The sequence below is a fragment of the Ptiloglossa arizonensis genome, chromosome 5, assembly GCF_051014685.1.
Source record: "Ptiloglossa arizonensis isolate GNS036 chromosome 5, iyPtiAriz1_principal, whole genome shotgun sequence".
In the NCBI taxonomy this organism is placed as follows: domain Eukaryota; kingdom Metazoa; phylum Arthropoda; class Insecta; order Hymenoptera; family Colletidae; genus Ptiloglossa; species Ptiloglossa arizonensis.
This window is the reverse complement of record NC_135052.1, coordinates 13,190,276-13,208,773: the sequence shown is the minus strand read 5'-3', so window position 1 is coordinate 13,208,773 and position 18,498 is coordinate 13,190,276. Positions and strand designations below refer to the sequence as shown.

At 37.6% G+C, this 18,498-nt stretch overlaps 1 protein-coding gene, 2 long non-coding RNA genes and 1 pseudogene across 13 annotated transcripts in view; 2 read left to right on the top strand and 2 right to left on the bottom strand.

Annotated features, from left to right (window-relative positions):
- Positions 1 to 252: 252 nt before the first annotated feature.
- LOC143147235 (pre-rRNA 2'-O-ribose RNA methyltransferase FTSJ3) lies at positions 253 to 3,648 on the top strand. Its single transcript, XM_076312323.1, has 6 exons — positions 253 to 407; positions 590 to 1,053; positions 1,125 to 2,067; positions 2,146 to 2,601; positions 2,688 to 3,072; positions 3,156 to 3,648. Exons 1-6 carry the CDS (start codon positions 341 to 343, stop codon positions 3,406 to 3,408), a joined length of 2,568 nt encoding a protein of 855 aa, XP_076168438.1. The 5' UTR covers positions 253 to 340; the 3' UTR covers positions 3,409 to 3,648.
- Positions 3,649 to 4,289: 641 nt separating this feature from the next.
- LOC143147433 (uncharacterized) lies at positions 4,290 to 4,727 on the bottom strand (annotated as a pseudogene).
- LOC143147240 (uncharacterized) lies at positions 4,344 to 9,196 on the bottom strand. Of its 4 annotated transcripts, none has more exons than XR_012992204.1 (5): positions 8,515 to 9,196; positions 7,179 to 8,064; positions 5,723 to 7,069; positions 4,721 to 4,926; positions 4,344 to 4,654 (listed from the first exon to the last, which is right to left on the bottom strand). It is a non-coding gene; the product is annotated as an uncharacterized LOC143147240 (long non-coding RNA). The 4 variants fall into 4 exon arrangements; XR_012992207.1 differs by having other exon boundaries at positions 4,721 to 7,069; positions 7,179 to 7,452; positions 7,536 to 8,064; XR_012992205.1 differs by having other exon boundaries at positions 4,344 to 4,675; positions 4,721 to 7,069.
- LOC143147241 (uncharacterized) overlaps positions 6,359 to 18,498 on the top strand; it is a 231,661-nt gene continuing 219,521 nt past the window's right edge. The window contains exons 1-9 of one of the 8 annotated variants that reach the window (XR_012992215.1): positions 6,359 to 6,612; positions 7,401 to 8,056; positions 8,926 to 9,257; positions 9,346 to 9,487; positions 9,563 to 11,168; positions 11,945 to 12,008; positions 12,095 to 12,242; positions 12,844 to 16,033; positions 16,407 to 17,814. This is a non-coding gene — a long non-coding RNA (uncharacterized LOC143147241). Of the gene's footprint in view, positions 6,613 to 7,342; positions 8,057 to 8,677; positions 8,752 to 8,922; positions 9,258 to 9,345; positions 9,488 to 9,562; positions 11,169 to 11,942; positions 16,034 to 16,406; positions 17,815 to 18,498 lie in introns of those variants that run through there. The other 7 variants (XR_012992214.1, XR_012992210.1, XR_012992211.1 and 4 more) reach the window with 7 other exon arrangements.

Sequence of the window (18,498 nt, the reverse complement as noted above, 5' to 3'; positions counted from 1 at the left end):
AATGTTTCTTTAATTGCATACATTAATTAAAGAATGTTATAAATTATACTAGTATTTAACAAATGAATGTTTTTTTACTTTGAGAAATATTTTATTTTCTATTTTAGAAATAGCTCATTGTTCTTATCTGAAAAGTTTCAAATATTATTACAATAAATTTCATTTCGACGCTATTTTACAAAAATAAAAATATGAACGTCCTAACAATAAATGTAACGCTTCATTTTTCCTTTAGTACCCCCACTCTTCTATCGACCGCATATAGCTGTGTGCAGCGTGTATTTTTTAGTTATTCAATGTTTTGAATTGTAATAGAAGGTACGATTATTTATACTTCAAGATGGGTAAAAAAGGAAAAATTGGAAAACAACGGAGGGATAAATTTTATCAGTTAGCAAAAGAAACCGGTAAGTGAAAATATGTTTGTTATAAAGAGTATAATATTATATTAATGTATCACCTTCAATGATCTCAAATTTAATTTATTTTTAACATAAAATAAAATATCAAATACTAAATTGGATTTTTTTTATAAATATTTGTTACGTCTTACATATAAATAACATTTCTCATAGGTTGTGTTTTATAGGTTATAGGTCACGTGCTGCTTTTAAATTGATTCAGTTGAATAGAAAATTCGAATTTTTACAAAAATCTCGGGTATGCATAGATTTATGTGCAGCTCCCGGTGGGTGGATGCAAATTGCTCGCCAGAATATGCCTGTATCTTCTATAGTAATAGGCGTAGACTTGTTTCCCATAAAACCAATCCCAGGATGTATTGGCCTAGTAGAAGATATCACGACAGATAAATGTCGCGTTTCAATATCTCGTGAATTAAAAACTTGGAAAGCTGATGTTGTACTACACGATGGAGCACCAAATGTTGGTAAAAATTGGCTCCATGATGCATATCAACAAATTGTTTTAACATTAGCAGCTCTTAAAATGGCAACACAATTTCTAAGATCTGGTGGATGGTTTGTTACCAAAGTTTTTAGATCAAAAGATTATCATGCATTAATTTGGGTATTGAAACAGTTATTTAAAAAGGTACATAAAGTGATTGTTATGATAATATGATTTTTGTTATACTGATATTTTATTTTAGTATTTTATTTAAGGTTCATGCTACTAAACCACAAGCATCACGTTCTGAGTCTGCTGAAATTTTTGTTGTTTGTCAATATTATATTGCTCCAGACAAATTAGATCCTAAATTTTTAGATCCAAAGTATGTTTTTTCTGAATTAGAGATAGAAACAACAAATAAATTAAATGTGTATAATCCAGAAAAGAAAAAATATAAAGCAGAGGGATACCCAGAAAATGATTATACTTTGTATCATAAGTTATCTGTTAAAGATTTTATAGCACATGAGAGTGCTGTGGAAGCATTGCAAAATGCTTCTGAAATTGTTTTTGATGATGAAACAATAGCAAATCATGAAAAGACAACCAAGGAAATAAAGGAATGTTGTAAAGATATTAAAGTATTAGGTAAAAAGGATTTGCGACGTTTACTCAATTGGTGGAAAACATTGAAGGAATGCTTAAAAAAAGAAGAATCAGTAGCAGAAAATGCTGAAAAAGATGTGGCTACAGAGTCAACAGAAGTACCACCCATGAGTCAAGAAGAACTAGAAGATTTAGAAGATGAAGAAATTATGAAACAAATTGAAGAGCTTAGAGCAGATGAAGCCAGAGATCTTAAGCGCAAAAGGAAGAAAGTTAATAAAGAAAGACAAAAGTTAAACGAACGGTTAAATTTAAAAATGATACATAAAGGAAATGAAGGTCCTATATTGGAAGGAGATGATATGTTTAGTTTGAAACAGATTAAGACGCATCAACAGTTAGAGGATGTAATGGATCAGCATCCTGATGTAGTGGCAGAAAATGATATAGATTCAGATGAAGATCAAATAAAACCAAAGAAAATCAAATATAGCAAAGATGAAGGACATTTGGATAGTTCAGGATTGTATTATAAAACAGAGATTAGTGACCCAGAAGATTCAAGCGATGCATCGGATGATGATTTAGATAGTGAAAAATCAGGCTTAGGTATTTAAATACTTGAATATTATTTATATCAGTTTGTTATGTACACGAAAGATTTATATAATTGATTTTTATTCTTAGGTTTGAATGAATCTGATGATGAAGATAGAAATGAAATTCAAAGAAAGAGAAAGAATAATGACGAGGAATTGAAAAACCCTCTGTTAACTGATTTAGATCATAGGGACAAGAAAATTAAAAAAATTCACAAAGCAGAATTGTGGTTTGAAAAGGATATATTTAAAAATTTAGAAAATGAAAAAGATGAGGATTTTGAATTGGATAAAATGATAGAACAGTATAAGAAGAAAGGTGGTCGTTTAATAGGCGAAGATAACGAAAAAGAAAATATTGTAAAAAGAGAAAGAAAGGTAAAAAAGGAACAAAATGGCGTTGGTGATGATGATGACGACGATGATGATGATGATAGTGAAAATTCTGATTATGACATGCAAGAAATAATGGTTTCAAATACAAATGTTAAAACAAAAAAGGTTGGTGGCAAGAATGGTTTTGAAGTAGTATCACAGACAAATGGTGGGTATACTGTTGTTTGTATATTAAATAATAAATATATCTACTAAGTAATTGCTATATTGTAAATATTATGTTATAATATTTAGGTATAAAGCCAAAGAAGAAGAAACGTTTGTCGGAAGAGGATCTAGCATTAGGGTCATTAATAGTTCAAAGTAAGAAAGTTCGAAGAGATTTGATCGATTCAGCTTGGAACAGATATGCATATAATGATAAAAAGTTACCAGATTGGTTTGTCCAAGATGAAGAAAAACATATGAAGAAAGAAGCACCTGTACCTAAAGAACTTGTTGATGAATATAAAAAACGAATTGAGGATGTAAATGCTAGGCCAATAAAAAAAATATTGGAGGCAAAAGCAAGGAAAAAGCGACGTGCAATGCGGAAGTTAGATAAAGCAAAGAAAAAGGTGGAAGCAATAATGAACAACACTGATATCAGTGATAGAGAGAAGGCAAAACAAGTACAAAGGTAAGTATAATTTTCTACATACTACTTTCTATAATGAATAAACTTGTCTTTCTTATGTATATTTACATACATTTCTATTTTAGTCTGTACAAGAAAGCCCAGAGACAACCGAAGAAAGAAGTTGCTTATGTGGTGGCAAAGAAACATATGGCACAGAAAAAAGCGGTGAGACCTTCTGGTGTTAAAGGACGTTACAAAATGGTTGATCCCAGAATGAAAAAAGATTTGCGTGCAGCAAAAGCAAAAGAAAAAACTAAAGGACGTGGAAAGAAGAGTCGTATTGGCAAACCATCTCGAGGAAAGCCTAAAACTAAAACTCACAAGGGGAAGAAATAAAAGTAATTTTATTCGCATAAAAAACGTATAATAATTTTGTGACTTTATATTTAAATTACTCTAAATTTAAATCTTTAATAGAATATGGTAAAGCAATAAAAATACAAAATACATCTTTCAGATGTAAAGTGGATTTTTCAGACGTTATTTTGCAATGTCTTGTAACTGTGTATATATAGTACGTTTTGTACATATGTATGTGTATCCAATTAAATAAAGACCGAAATTAACTATTTTGTACATATATGCGTGTATCGTGTATTGAATCTTATATATTCTTGAGTAAATGGTTTTTTGTTTTATTAAAATCAAGTTCGTGTTAACTCACATGCATCAATAAACAGTTATATGTATTATGAGTTATTTTAACGATTTACATGTCATTGGCAAAAATAGATTGTACATATCTATATTATTACCAAATTCATTATAGTGTTTACAGTGTAGAAGGCAATATTATATTGCAATTTGAAATCAAACTATTTTCGAATTATATTTGAACACAGAGATTATTTTTACTTTACAAAAATAGGTATCTTCAATACACAAATATGTTTATAAAATAAACAGATGACAAGTTTTAATATGTTCAATATCTTTTCAAATTTATTTTATTAATTAAATAATTACATTATATCATTATCAAAATGTAATTATACATATCTCAATATATCGTTAAACGATTATTTAACTTTGTTCCTTATCAATTTAATAAAAATAAGATTGTTAATTTCTTAACATCCTTAAATAATCTACACAATAGTAAGCAATTAAAATATTAATTATTGTAGGTTTTATTTAAATACTGGACATCGTTTTATAAAAGTAAATTACGGAAAAATGGTAAATAGAATTGACGAAATTGCAAAAGGCACCGCGATTTATAAAGCGAGATATTGTGAGATCAATTGATTTAGACGGATACCACCGCCCACCTGTTCAGCTACGCGAGGGCCTCCCCACCATGAACGACTTAAGTATACATAGGCGCGCCCCCCAGCCCCTACAGAACCGACAATGCTAACGGCATCTTTGCCCGGTGTATTCTGTGCATCGAAGATTCTGATGCAACCGTGGCCTGCGTAGCGTCGGGACGCTGCGGTCGATGTCAAGGACAAGGCCGATAGCATTTAGAAAGATCGTTCTATGTCGACGTCGTTGCAATGAAAGTGGCGTCGACGAAACTTTTTTGGCTTACCGCCAAAAATCGCATCACCGCCTTCCGGCTCCGTCACTGGCGTGGTTTCTAGAAATGTGCATACATAGCCTTTATCGATACGTTGCTGCCGTAAATGTTTCCTCGCATATTTACCTTTCATTTTTTTTGTTTCGTTTTCCGATTTGTTTCTTCGTCATTCTGTAAGTTTTTCGCTATATAAACGTTTATTTTCTTAATTGGCAGGAAACACCGACGATGATGTAACTACACACGGTGACGACCCGTTGCAGCGGTCAATGTCAAGGTTGAGCTTAGCGGCACGTATAGGTTTCGTAACACGACGAAATTCAATTTCGTCGCTGCGTGGGAACATACAGACTTTGAAAATCGTTTCGATAGTATGCTTCTCAATTTATGTAAATAATTGGTATGGTATTTTAATCGTTAATTGCATCTATTATTGCATCTTTTATTGCACACTATGCTTAATAAGTATGGAGTCTGAAAATTGTTCGTTTCCGAATTATGTGTATAATATTCTAATCGTTATTAGGAAACGAACGATTTCTGCATATATCATTATTTTTTTGTTTAGTTTGTTGAGAATCTTCAACTTTTCCAACAATCATTTTGTTCACTCTGTGCGAGTAAGGTTAGAGTCAAAATATTACTATACTCGAAGTCAGATTCGGTAAAAAAAATTATGTCAAGGCGAAAGTTGCCGCCCCTATTAGAGGGGTTACATATGTTTGTTGAATATAATCAATGTCAAACTAAAATTTGAAACGTTCGAAACAGTTTTTGTACCGCTTCATTGAGGCTAGTAAACAATAACTTTGTCAGGAGCGCATGGGAATAGCTGCGTGTTAAAGTGTAAAAAGGTAGCAAATATCTGATGCCGACAAAGATTTACGTTAAACGTTTCACCGAGGTTATGTATTTTCTAGTCGAGCAATTTGTGTTGATGTTTCATTAACACACGTAAATATTGATTTATGACGTTAAAGTGGTGTTGTGTTTAATATGAATTTCAAATGCAAGGCATTTGCTACGCGTTTGTTTTTTTTTTTACCGTCTCAAGAAGGCGAGTTTAGAAAGTCATAACAGGTTTAATTTTAAAGGACACCGGTAGATCCCGGGTGTCGTAATACCCACTTGTTCCAATTTGCTTAGCGCGAGCCAAGTTTTGCGTTGGGCGCCAAACACTTGTAGGTGCTGCAACCGACACTCGTAAATCTTGACGCACTAGCGCCGGTAGCGACGAGTTTCGGGTTTAGGAAGTGTTACCAACTTTCGATTTTCCTCGTACTTACGACCTCGTAAATAGGTACAATTTTATTACAAATCGTATGTTTCGGTTTACACATCACGTGTGTACCGTTCTTGTCACAAAATTACAAATAAATACTAAGAAATGAATACACATTAATGATTCTCATTGTCGCGATGAAATAACGTTTCGAACAGCTTCGGGTCGTTAATCTTCTTGAATCCCGCTGTAGTCTGGGAATATGAAACTTTAAAGGTGAACTACGTGAATCTCAATACCTTGAACCGTTTGGATGGCTTGTGAGTCAAGTAAAAATTATTACGTGGAATTACGTTGAAAATATCGGCGATGGAGGAACAAGTGGTATTGTAAACGAACAACGTAGTTGTCGAAAAGTTTCTCTGGCGCAGAAAACGTAGAAATCTTGGCTACATTTTAACGATTAAAAACAGCATAAATTATATCGTAGGCATTCAATTTGCGTGTTGCTCAGCAAATAATTTTATAGGTGGTCAATTTCACCAAATTAAAAAATTTGTAAAATGGTATTGTTTTTATTTATGGTACTCTTTTTCAAAAGTAGCCACAAAGAATAACTGATGCATGTTGCTTGGTCAATTTTCCTGGCGTAGATATCTTTTATGAAAGATTGTCAGTGTGTCCGGATATCTTTACGCGGTTGGCGTTTACGTCAAGGGCGACCTCGACTTTCCACCGTCTAATCTGTACGAGAATCGGTCGAGACAAGCATTTTGTTCCAACTCTATGACGCCAGGTATAAGTCACGAAGACCTTATGATCCTTTTACTACAATATTGAGAACTTTTTCTCGATCGATGATACAATGTTGTTAATTAATTCATTAATCTGCTTAAAATGAAATCTCATTCGGTTCATTGTCTAGTCGTGTTCTAACAATTTAGAACCATTTGAATTAAACTTTGTTCATGTTCTGCTTGTTTAACAGCTTAATTAAACATTTGTATCTTTGGAAAACAGTGGTTGGATCCATCCAATGGATACCATCCAATAATGGTACGATTATTAATAGAATAAAACCGATGAATCCACTTAGCAAATTATTATTAGTTCTTTTTTTTAGATATCTGCAAAATTCCATCTACTGTTTTCATCAAGGTATATCGATTAGTTGTTAAACTATTTATAATTACGTTCTTAATTTTGTTTGTTTGTTCGAGCAGATATTTGCGAGGCAATGGTTCTTTGTTTACCTAAAGCGTTAAAAACGATTGATTTTTAACGTTGTTAAAGTTGACCGACTATTCTTACAGAAATAATTATTTTTATTTCACTGTTAAGAAGCATAGTTCATTTTCTTACCGATGGCAAATATTAACGGACATTCTAACGCAGAAGTCGTCCGCTCGGAGAAACGTTATGTAATATTACAAAACAATTAACGCGAAGTTTCTGAAATTCCAGTGCTTAATTCCATCCGATCACCGAAACAGATTAAAAATTCAATTGTAGAAATACCGCCGACGCGTTCTTTTCTTTCGAAATATGTGCACCGAGATGATCGTTCTCTCGTACAATTTTCAGTTATTTCCGCGGGACCTTGATCCACGAAACCGAACAGCCGGCAATCGAGCAACTAAGTGGACCAGAAGAAGACGCTGTGATTGATAGTAAAAGTAAACCCACGCGATCATATCGGAATGAATCGGGCAGACGTACCGATGGTGGAGGGAGTGAGCGAGAGAGAAAGAGAGAGATCTAGACGTGGAAAAAGGGACAAAAGTCAGGGAGGAGCCGTTGATATAACAAGACAAGGGCTGACGTGCGGTAATTGAGAATCGTTAACGCGTCCTCGAGGGAGATCGAGCGGCTGGATTTTGTCAGGTCTTCTCTTACTCTCCACCACCGTTACCATCAGCTCGTCTCCCTCTTTTCGTCCCGGCTTCCTGGCCACGGTGCTGGTGACCTTCAACCGTTCAGGAGTGGATGGACCTTGTTGGCCAGCGGGCCGAGGTATAAGGTCAAGGTTGCCGTTCTCGGTGTGCACGGGATATGCGACCTCCGGATGCATCGAGCGAGATGCGCGCGCAGCCGGCGCATGCGCGTCACTAGCCGGCTTGTCGTACGTCGCAGCACGTCGCGCAAGCCATTGCCAAGGTCTTCGCTGGTCACGGGCAAACCGTTATAAGTAGCGATGGGCACGATCCAAAATGTATACGGAGTCAAATGTTTAACACCAGGTAATAAACTAAACAGAAATTTAACGATCGTTGATGGGTATACGAGAAACGGAAATCGCTGTCAAAACGTTACAGTTGATTAGGTTAATTGATATTCATCGAGACCGGAACACTGGTTCAATTAACCTTTAAAAGCGTTCGCGGCCGTAATTGTTCTACATAGTCTATAACCGATACGAACTTTATGAAAACATTGATCGTATAGCATTTGAGTACATTTTCGAAAATTAAATTATTACTTGCAATGTACGCCACTTTGTTATTTCATAGTTCTCGAACGTCGTTAAAAGTCGTTGAATTTGTTATCATTTACTGGTAGCGTCTATTTATGAAAATTAAGCGGTTTCTCCAATTATTCGAAGTTTTATGTTAACACTGTTAGTCGGAATCTTTTTATAAATGTGTATATACAATTTGAGAGTATAAAATATGTACCTATAGGAAGCATCCGAACTTACCTATCCCAAGTTCGTTGCACCGTCGTTGATACTCACCTAAAAGAGTACAAAGAACCCAAAGCGAGGTTCTGAGAATTTTATTCGACTCAAGTTACTACTCCACTAAATTACTTTGCTTTTGAAACGACGTAAAATAGTAAATGTATTCACAGAAAAAGCTTCTAGAAAGCATTATATCGCTTTCGTTCGAATATGTTTATTGAAAAGAGCATCGACGAAATTTTCATGAAAATAAAGGTAAAGACATGCACGAACACTTAAGATTAGGTTAGGTCTCAGCTAAGCCTGGAATTGATTATTGAAGATTACGTCTTCTATTATATGGTCACAAGAATCAAAACGAAAACATCGAAAACTATTTAACTAGTAATGCAAGAACAGAAATAGATAATAGGGAACTATAATTTTCAGGAACTGTGGACGTGCAAGGGAATAAAGGATGAAAAAGTACACATCGAATCTCCCGAACAAAATTTCAATCGTAACCACTTGATCTTATTTGAAAACTGAATCGAATTCAAGTATACTTAACCGCCAAACGATATTGTGGGATCCTTTCTACTCAAATGTGTATTCGGATGATTTATTACAGTCGCTAATTAGAAAATGGAAAATATTAATCGTGTTGTACATTTTTACGTTAGAACAGAATAAGAATTTTAGTACTTTTCAATCTGGTCGTTTTTCATTCCACTACACCGTGTATGTCTACAACCAGGAGCAGAAGAATACTATATTTATAGGTAAATATCTTGCTGTTGCGTCATATGTACGAACGGTCGAACATAGATAAAATATTTTAATTAACATTTAACCGATATGTCCACTAAGGTATTTTAAATACGGATATGATTACGTTTCGACGAGTTACTGTTCACGCAATTGCTGAGTCAAATATTAAGTCAACATCGAGTGCACGTAATATTTCAACTAAACGCATAACGTTTTAGTTTTTTTTTTATTAAATATAATGGTACAGTATCAATTGTAGCAATATAGTCGACAGTGGATGTTTGAATTGAAATAACATTTTTGCAATTTTTTTTAGAAACTCGAGTCTCCGATGTTGAAACACGAGGATATTAATCCCATCGCTACCTGTAAGTTGCCGGTCGAGACTGATGCGAGGTCGTCGACGATTGTTTCAGGATAAGCTGTACTATTAACGCCTGCCCCACCGAGCTTCTTTTGCCTCCTACGTCGTGGCACGGAAAGATAAGTTTCAACGGATTATTGAAAACTATAGGTGACATCGATTAATGCAATACCAATTGACGCAAAAGCTATTAATACGATCGAACAACTAGTCTTTTATTATAACGTTGCCTGTTAACCGTATTTGTTTTGGGCCTTAGACGAAAAAGAGATTAGACACGGTTACAATGTTTCGTCGCAAGAAAAAAAAAAAAAGAATTGGATGATTCCGATGTTTAGATCTACAACGTAACTTGGTAAAGTATCAACCTTTTACGAGTTTTCCCTCCGAACTGGGATCTACTTCCACCTCCGGGTAATATTAGTCTTGAGAATACTACGATCTCTTTTCTGATGTAACCTACTTATATCCTTGCTACAGAAGGTATTTTCCAATACATTCGCTGCTCGAGTACCCGTCAGGGGAATTCGCACAAATCTCGTGTCAATAGAGTGCAGAATATTGTACGCGGTTCTTTATTTAATAGAAAACTGAAACGGAGGAATACCGAGACTGTATTGGTATGCCCATGTGACTTAATCTGATAATCTGATTGCAGCTCGAAGCTATTATAACACTCAACAATATACGATTATTGCGTAAGCTCCGTTTGCCAATTTCTGTTGAATAAAAAGTAAGGATCTTATCGGTTTTAAGAAATTTCCACTGCGGGTATCGTTTATAAAATATAAAGGAGAGAAACGGAAGGTCTTTTCGTTCACTTAACATTCGGAAGATATATTTGGAAATTTTAAATAATGGAAAATACAGTTCACAGAAGGTTGGATCGTAAATTCGAGAACAATAACAAACGGTAATCCGATTAATATTTTGCACGCTTGGGTATGAAAATGATTGAAATCATTTTTTCTGCCACAATACGTTAGATATTTGTGAGAATCTAGAGTAAAATGTATTTTCAGTATAAATTTGTAGAATAATTAGCAAAATATTGATCCGTGAATTTAAAATTTCACCAATTTGAGTAAAGGGAAGAGAATTTTTTTAATCGATTTTCAGTCTATACTGATTATTCTGAAAAATGTAATAGACTGTACAAGTTGAACACCGTGTGAGAATACTAGTAGTAGTGCTCATTCTGTTGCTTCGAATAGTACGAGAAAGAATTGCTACGTAATACAACGCCTGTGACCTGCAAACAATATTAATATTGTACACCGCGAAAGAAACTTTCTTCGTAACTCGTGTTTGTTTATTTCTCTTCCTCTTAAATTATGGCAGGGAGATAGGTTCATAAAAGGAGCAAATGCGCGCGTCGCGGCGCCTGCGTCACGACACCCGGCGTACATCCATGGCCAAGGTCCTCCCCGGTCACGGGCAACCCGTTATACGTGGCCGGGAGCCGACACTTGCTCGAGGTCGTTCATGATTGTCTTGTTCGCCCCAAGGCTCGAGAAAGGTTGATCTCGGGCAGATCCACCTAGAACATTATGAAAAGGTACTAGCTTTATAGAGGTAACCGTTGTTTTCGTATCTCGACGGTGTTCTAAGTCGAAACAAATTTTCTTTCGACAGAGAGATTTGTCCCCTTGGACAATTAAATCGAAATGTTCAATTCTCTACAATTTTCGGGATTTTATTACAGAGCAGCATTTCTTTGACTAATTGTCTTCAGGAGGTACTTGATCCAGCTTATGGAATCGTACCAAACATAATTATGCCCCTGAGGACAATTTATCGAGCAAAAAAGGACTTAAAATGTAACGAGAATAATTGCATGCTCGTAAAGAATGATAAAAATTCAATGTAGAGGTTGGAGGTATTAAAAGAGCACACAATATCGATATCAATTTTTCTTACGAGAAAAAGGAATTAAAAGCGAGAACGATAACTTCGTCTTTGTGTAGATTCGTATTTTTTTTTATATATTTTATTTATTTACGTTTACCAGTATTATTGTATTTTTTCTGGATATGTGAAATTTGTTTTACGTGACCAACGAAACTTTTTATTTTTATTCTGTTGGTTCGTACACGTATAAAGTCCAACGTAAGTCTGGTTATAATTAATTTCTCATGTTAACATGGAAACAAATGTATGTCGATTTTGTATTCCATTACGATTACAGATTATTATTTATTAATAAGTTATTGATAAGTTATTAATAAATATAAAACTTGCGGAGGTTACAATAAAATTCTGTAAGATGTAAAATTTATTTCATGATTGTTTAAGTTACACTAGATCCACTAACCGAAGCTCTTCTGTTTATAGCATCAAAATGTTCGGAGTATTGAAACCAGTCCGTGAATTCTCGACGCAGAGGCATCTTCAACAGGTGACAACGCCATTATCATATTTCTATCCTGTCGCTATCTCGTTGGATCGTGACCAATTTTTAATTCAATTCTATTCGGTCCCCAGATACGTGTTTTCACCGAACGATGTTTTCGTGTAGGTCAGTTCTCGATTTGGCAGATATCGTGTGCGCAGAAGGTTGCGACCTACCGTGGAATGCGGTAGATCTTGACTTCAGGATATTTTCCTCATCGTCCAAAAAGAGAAGAGAACCGTAAATACACAATTGAATCTACCAGAATTAAGAATACTCTCAAAATTTTTCTGAAAATATTTTCAAATCAAGATAAAATTGTCGATCGTTCGAACATTGCTCGATATCGTAAGATTCTGACGGAACATTTTTCACAACGCTTCAGTTTGCTTTGTCTCCATTATATTAGAATTAAAAACCCCCAAAAATATTCTAAAATTTTTCTAAAAATAACTTCGTACAAAATCGAAAGTACGATACGATACGATATTGTAGGATTCTAACGGAACATTTTTCACAACGCTTCAATTTGCTTTGTCTCCATCGTACCACAATTAAAAACCCCTGAAATTTCACCGAAAGTATTCTCGAGCCAAAGCGACGGGATGAGAAATCTTCTAAAATTTCTCTAAAAATAAACTTCGTACCAAATTGAAAGTGCGATACGGTACGATATTGTGGGATTCTAACGGAATATTTTCCATAAATGTTCCTGTCCGCGGATTTCCTGATCGCTTTGAGTCGCGTCGTTTCTCGAGATGCAGTTTTACGAGCTGCGAGGTGCGAAACGACAGTAGCCCGCCGCTAGAGCTGAAAAGTAAATTCCCCGTGGTATCTTTAGATTTCCGGTTATTTTCCTCTCTTCCTGAAACCGTATCCCCGGTTTCCATACTTTTCTCGCGATGGAAGGGGATTGGGAGTTGATGTTGGGCCATCGGAGGGCGGCAAGTTCAAGGTTGGCACGTCCAGGCCACGTCCGGGCACGCTAACCCAAATACGATTACGGTCTGAGGACAGAGGAGAGTCGAGACAACAAACTCGAGATCCAGTTGGAGTTTGCCGGTCCAATAGTACATACAAGAATCTAGGACCCAATTCATCGTTTATACGTATACCCAAGTGGCTGGACCAACGTGGTTCTTCTACTCTACAACGATCGAACGGTTCGCACGACTCGATTACGGTAATTCGATCGTCGATATCGCTAATCGCTCGAAAAGTTTTAATTGCGTGGGCGAGTCGGACTACTTTCTTTCCATAATAATCGAGTTCCATGAAATATTCGTACATCTTGACCCGGCCCTCTTACCTCGACGTCACCTTATTTTCGAATATTTATAGAACACACTCTCTGTTTTCTCCACTTTTTCAAGTGATACCGTTTCTCGCTGTACGGCGCCGTGTTCGCGAATTTTATTACGATCGCCCGTTACGAGGCACGAAACGACGACGAATTAAGGTAACCTCCGGTCGCACCTTTTAAATCCAATCTCACGGTTAATCCCGATTCACGGAATTGCATCGTGCCGGCGAAAGAACAATAATACCTAGCAGCGAACGTTTCGTGTCGATTACCTTGAACGCGCTATCGAAAAAGTAGATAAAATCAATTTGTAAAGAAACTATCGCGGTCTTTTCGTAACTTGATTCGTTACTGAATAAACTCGGTCTGTTGAGAACTCATTTCTCAAAGTGTTCGATTCATTTTGAATCGTCACGTGCATCTCGAAGTATCATATTTCTTCTTAAGGACTGGGAAACAGAATAAGACGAGGCATAGATTGGGAACAGAAGGTTAGATATAAGAATTGAAAGTAAATAACGCGTAAAAAAGTTACGCAAATAGTATAAATAGAGAGTCTGAAGCAATTATAAACCAAGAGAAAAATACACGGAATGTATATACCGGTACTTATATTTGGTCATTTACGAAACCTTCTGATTACATTCGTCGTGATGTGTTTTCGGTGGCCAACCACTCTATAACACGATCTTACGTTATTTTGTAATTTAATGCGTCGTGTGTAGTAAATAAAATTTTGTTACAGTTCGGGCGTTACGTTCACGCACACGCGTGTGGATCTAAGCGCGCGACGTCTATGTGGGAGGATGCGGTGGACGCACAAGTTTGTCGACTTCGTCATTGCGCTTAGTCACGAGGATTATCGCCTCGCAGTAATGTCACCAGGACGTCTCATTACAAAACGCCCACCGAACACGCGACTCTCGGAAACGAGCGAATCAGACGAGCAAATATTCTTGTTTATCACTTCCTTGAATTTACCGGTAGCTGGTGGCTCGCAGCAGGTGCATCATTACCGATGTCATCACCGACACGTAATCGTAATTAATGGTCATACGTGTTTATAAGTTATTCCCTAACGAGATAAAAAAAAACTTCTCAACGTTCCACCCTGTATACGCGACCGATTCGACGACACCCTAATTCGGATGGTTCTCGTTAGAAACAGCGCTGCGTGTTACAATTTCGCGCGGTATACGTCAGCGGCTTACATAAACTTCCAGGAGCAGTAAATTCCACGAGTCACGCAGTCGTCGGTGTCGTAAGACGCGACTCGTTATCGCGTAAAGAATACGAATCCAATGTGTCTCACTTCGAACGAGAAACAGCAACGGATACTTTACGACCGAGAAAGCCGTGCGAGCAATTTCGTGCTAATGTCGTCCATTCTGCGAAAAGAAACTCGAGAAAACGCATCCGTCGCAGCTAACGAACGCGTCTCGTTTTCAATCGAAGCACGATTACGGGGAAGCGATCCACTCGTAGCTTTCGATCGAAGTTTCCAATGGCCGATCAGGAAATCACGGTATCCCACGAGTAACATAACCTCCCACCGTGTATTTCCTTACGGAAATCGCCCTCTGACTGTTCACCGTACGACCGACGTTAACGTGTTTCCTCGAAGCTGGAAAATCCGTTCGCCCTCTTTTTCCTATTTTCCGCGTGGGACGTGCATTGAAACGCGGTAACCTTGAACTTCATCCACCGTCCTCTCGTCCCCTCCCCGCTCCACCATCCGACGTAGTCTCCTTCCTCTCTTTTCGCATCCTATCTCGTTCGCTCTCGTTGGTCACTCTTCGTCTTCCTCGCTCTCTATAAACAACTCTTCCCTCTATTATCGTTCTAACACATTACATCTATCTCTGTCTTCCGCTCTGTTCTCTCGGTCGTGTGATCCACTGACGTCACGGCTATCGACCCGAAATTCCGACCCCCGGTGTATCTATAAATATAGATTCCATGCACGTGGAACGCTCGCACGTGTACGTACGTTCCTTCGGTACGTTCTGTCATTTACACGCATTACGCGGTACGCACGATCGGCGAGCAACACGCGTATGGCTCCATTCTATCGAAGGAGCGGAGGTTTCGGATTGGTCGAATCACTCGACGTTGCTCGTAATGGGAAATATTGTTTTGGAGATTTTGAAACTTCCGGTATATAGTGATTTTTGTTCCATTTCTGTATTCAAATCGGTGAAACGTACCCTTCGTTGCGGCACACGAGTCACCGAACCTGGATCATAAATTTGAATTTGTTTTAGAACTATACAAGCAGGAAAGTATCAATTTTAGTCAAAATATGCACGGAACGTGAATGTTTTCAAATTTAATTTGCAACAAGTTGTATGTTTTTCTTTGCAGGTAAAAGCAACTTTGAGCAAGATAATCGCTTAAACGTTTTATAATTACAATGTTAGGATTTTATTTGTATATACTCGCACCAGTCCGCTATTCGTCGACATTATGTGTATTCTCATTAGACGGGACATAAAAGTTGATTTTTTAATGACTTTTTCTTAAAATTTAATTCTAAGAAATAACAAAAGTACAGTGATTTGAATCCCGCTTAAAGCGGGAACGAATTAATGCTCTCGATCTTGGTGTAAGTTGCAGAAATGGATCGAAGCTTCGGGTCAATAATCTTTACGAATAGAAAAATCGAAGAAAGAAGAACTTCGTGCAATGCATAAGGACACACAAAATATGTATAAGGACACAAGTGAAGGTATAATCGTGTGTCTACGAATTCGCCGTAATTCGAGGACGTACCGTACCTCGAAACACGCCGTTCGCGGAGACGAATAAGGTGCATCGAAACTTGAAGCAATTTCTGAGATTGTATTTACGTCGAAGCTTTCTGCTCGTGCTGTAAAAATTTGAACCAATTTCGACGATTGAACATTGAAACTCGCGTGTAATTTTCCGGATTGCATCGGTTATTTTGTCATTTTTTTATATTCGATCCTGCAACCATCTGCCCGAAACGAGGTTATCTCGCGACAAAGATAACCAGAAGTTTTGCATGCATCTATTCGCCGATCGTTAAAGTAACGCAATCATGATCTCCATTACATAACGTTCATTACGACCAATTGCAGGTGGTTCATCTTCGACCAGCTGACCACCAACGTTTCCGGGATAGTTTCTTCGTTGCCTTATGAGCGATTTTTGTTGACGCACGTAAACACGCGTCGTGTATTCATGCACTAGGAATACGTCACGTCCTCGTGACCTGTGTCCAGTGTGTGCACATAGTGCACATCGGTGTGAACTTGTATATGTACGTCGTGTTGAGACACGTCAAGGGCACGGTCGTAGAAGCGAGGATTCGCGATGGAAAATCACGGTCGCTGATGACAGGAAAAAAGAACCTCTACGGGAAAATCGGATAAGTAATTGCACATACCCTCTTTACACCTGGTATTCACATTCAGTGGACGATTAGTCGCCTCCTGGTGTTTCTCTCGTCGGTAGATATAGACGAGAGATATTTGGTAAATTACTCTGCCCGATTAGTTTAGAACGAAGCTTTATTTACTTTGTTACGCAAGTGTAAGGTTAGTGTAGAAACAGATACACGAATGTAGAATAAGAAGTGCGTCAGTCGCGAGAAGCGAGCTACAGCCACATAAATGTTGAAACGTAACATCGAAGATCTACTTGACACTCAATTAGTAGCATGAAATGTTATACGACTGCTGAAGTCGATTTGATTCTCATGGAAATAGTAAATATTGAAATTGCCTTCGTTCGATGTAATATCGGTACTATTTTTTCGTTAATTTCGAGCATGATTCAGGAATAGAAATTGTGCGTTGTCCTTGGACCCAAAGCAGGACCGTGCCTAAGTATATTGGCGCCCAGGGAGAATGAAATATGGCGTCCTTCGCTCATTTGCTTTTCGGTGAATAGATACACGGTACATGCGTGTTCTACATTGTTGTAATGAAGTTTTTATACAAACTATGTAGCCGGTAAAGCCTTGGTAATTAAGGTAATTAATTCAGTGTACACGATACACTGTATGGAATCAATGCAGTGTTCTCGATTTGTATACAAGTGACAGTGAATTAGAATTGTGTTAATCTACGTAAAATGAACAACTAAACATTTAACCGTACACACGAAACAGGTATCGAATTGTCACTCTACACGTGGATAAATTATAATTCCTCGCAAACGCGCTCAATTAAATACCAACCGTACCGTTGAATCGTTATTACTTCGCCATAGATATAACAATGAAATCTCAAACGTACGATCGGTACGTTGAAGCGGAATATCAACGATAATCGTGCAATTTCTCATCGTATTGCAGCGGTGTTCGATCGAATCGGACGTTTTCCTTTTTTCTAGCGTTTCATCCCGATTGTCTCGGGAAACTTCGATTACAATTAGCATCGAAAGTGCCCCCCCGGCGGGCGTGGAATACGCTATGATACACGTCGCGGGTGAAACAAAGGAAGAATGACGAGCGATGGCGCTACTGCTTGTGAAACGGCGTAGGTACGTAGGAATGCGAAACATCCGATCGTTCGCTAACGACATTCGCGAAGTAGAGATGTGCACAGATTAAAAAAGAATCCTCGACGATCAGCCTCTCGTGATGGCCCATTGTAATACACGTAAGTCAGGTGCGAGGGCAATACGTGAAGTGTCCTTGACATCGGCGGCCTTGTCAAGAATTTTTCCGCATTCGATTGTTGTTCCGAGCATACTCCGCGAACTGCACTTACGAGAGGTTATGGTGGGAGGGGGAGGGGGGATGGAGAGAAAGAGAGAGATGGAAACCGAGAAAGACATCGGCTACTGAATGATAGACGTTGGCTCGGCCTTCGGAGAGCCCCGAGAGAGAAAATAAAACAGACTGGAAGAAAGAACTTTTTTTTTTATAATTCATCGTTACTCGCTATCAATACAGCGTCGAGTATTACGAGGAAATACGACCAGCGAGCGAAAGCTCTCTTGTCGTCGGTAATGGCTACCTGAATTTTTGTTTTTAACGCGAAAGGCGTTGCATGTAGAGCATTAGTATACATTAGGTGGGAAATAGGGGAGAGAGATGGGGAAACTGGGAAACAGAGAAAGACGAAGCGATCGGCTACCGGACGATAGCCGCAAGAATGAAAATAAAAGTGTACCATTTATATTTAACAACTTTTCGGGCACCGTGTTAATATTATCGTTTAA

What these genes read in the sequence shown, in the direction of transcription:
- LOC143147235 (XM_076312323.1), top strand. Translation starts at nt 341, where the DNA reads ATGGGTAAAAAAGGAAAAATTGGAAAACAACGGAGGGATAAATTTTAT. An exon ending in TAGTGAAAAATCAGGCTTAG is followed by an intron (nt 2,068 to 2,145) that starts GTATTTAAATAC and finishes TTTTATTCTTAG; the next exon opens with GTTTGAATGAATCTGATGAT. An exon ending in AGTAGTATCACAGACAAATG is followed by an intron (nt 2,602 to 2,687) that starts GTGGGTATACTG and finishes TATAATATTTAG; the next exon opens with GTATAAAGCCAAAGAAGAAG.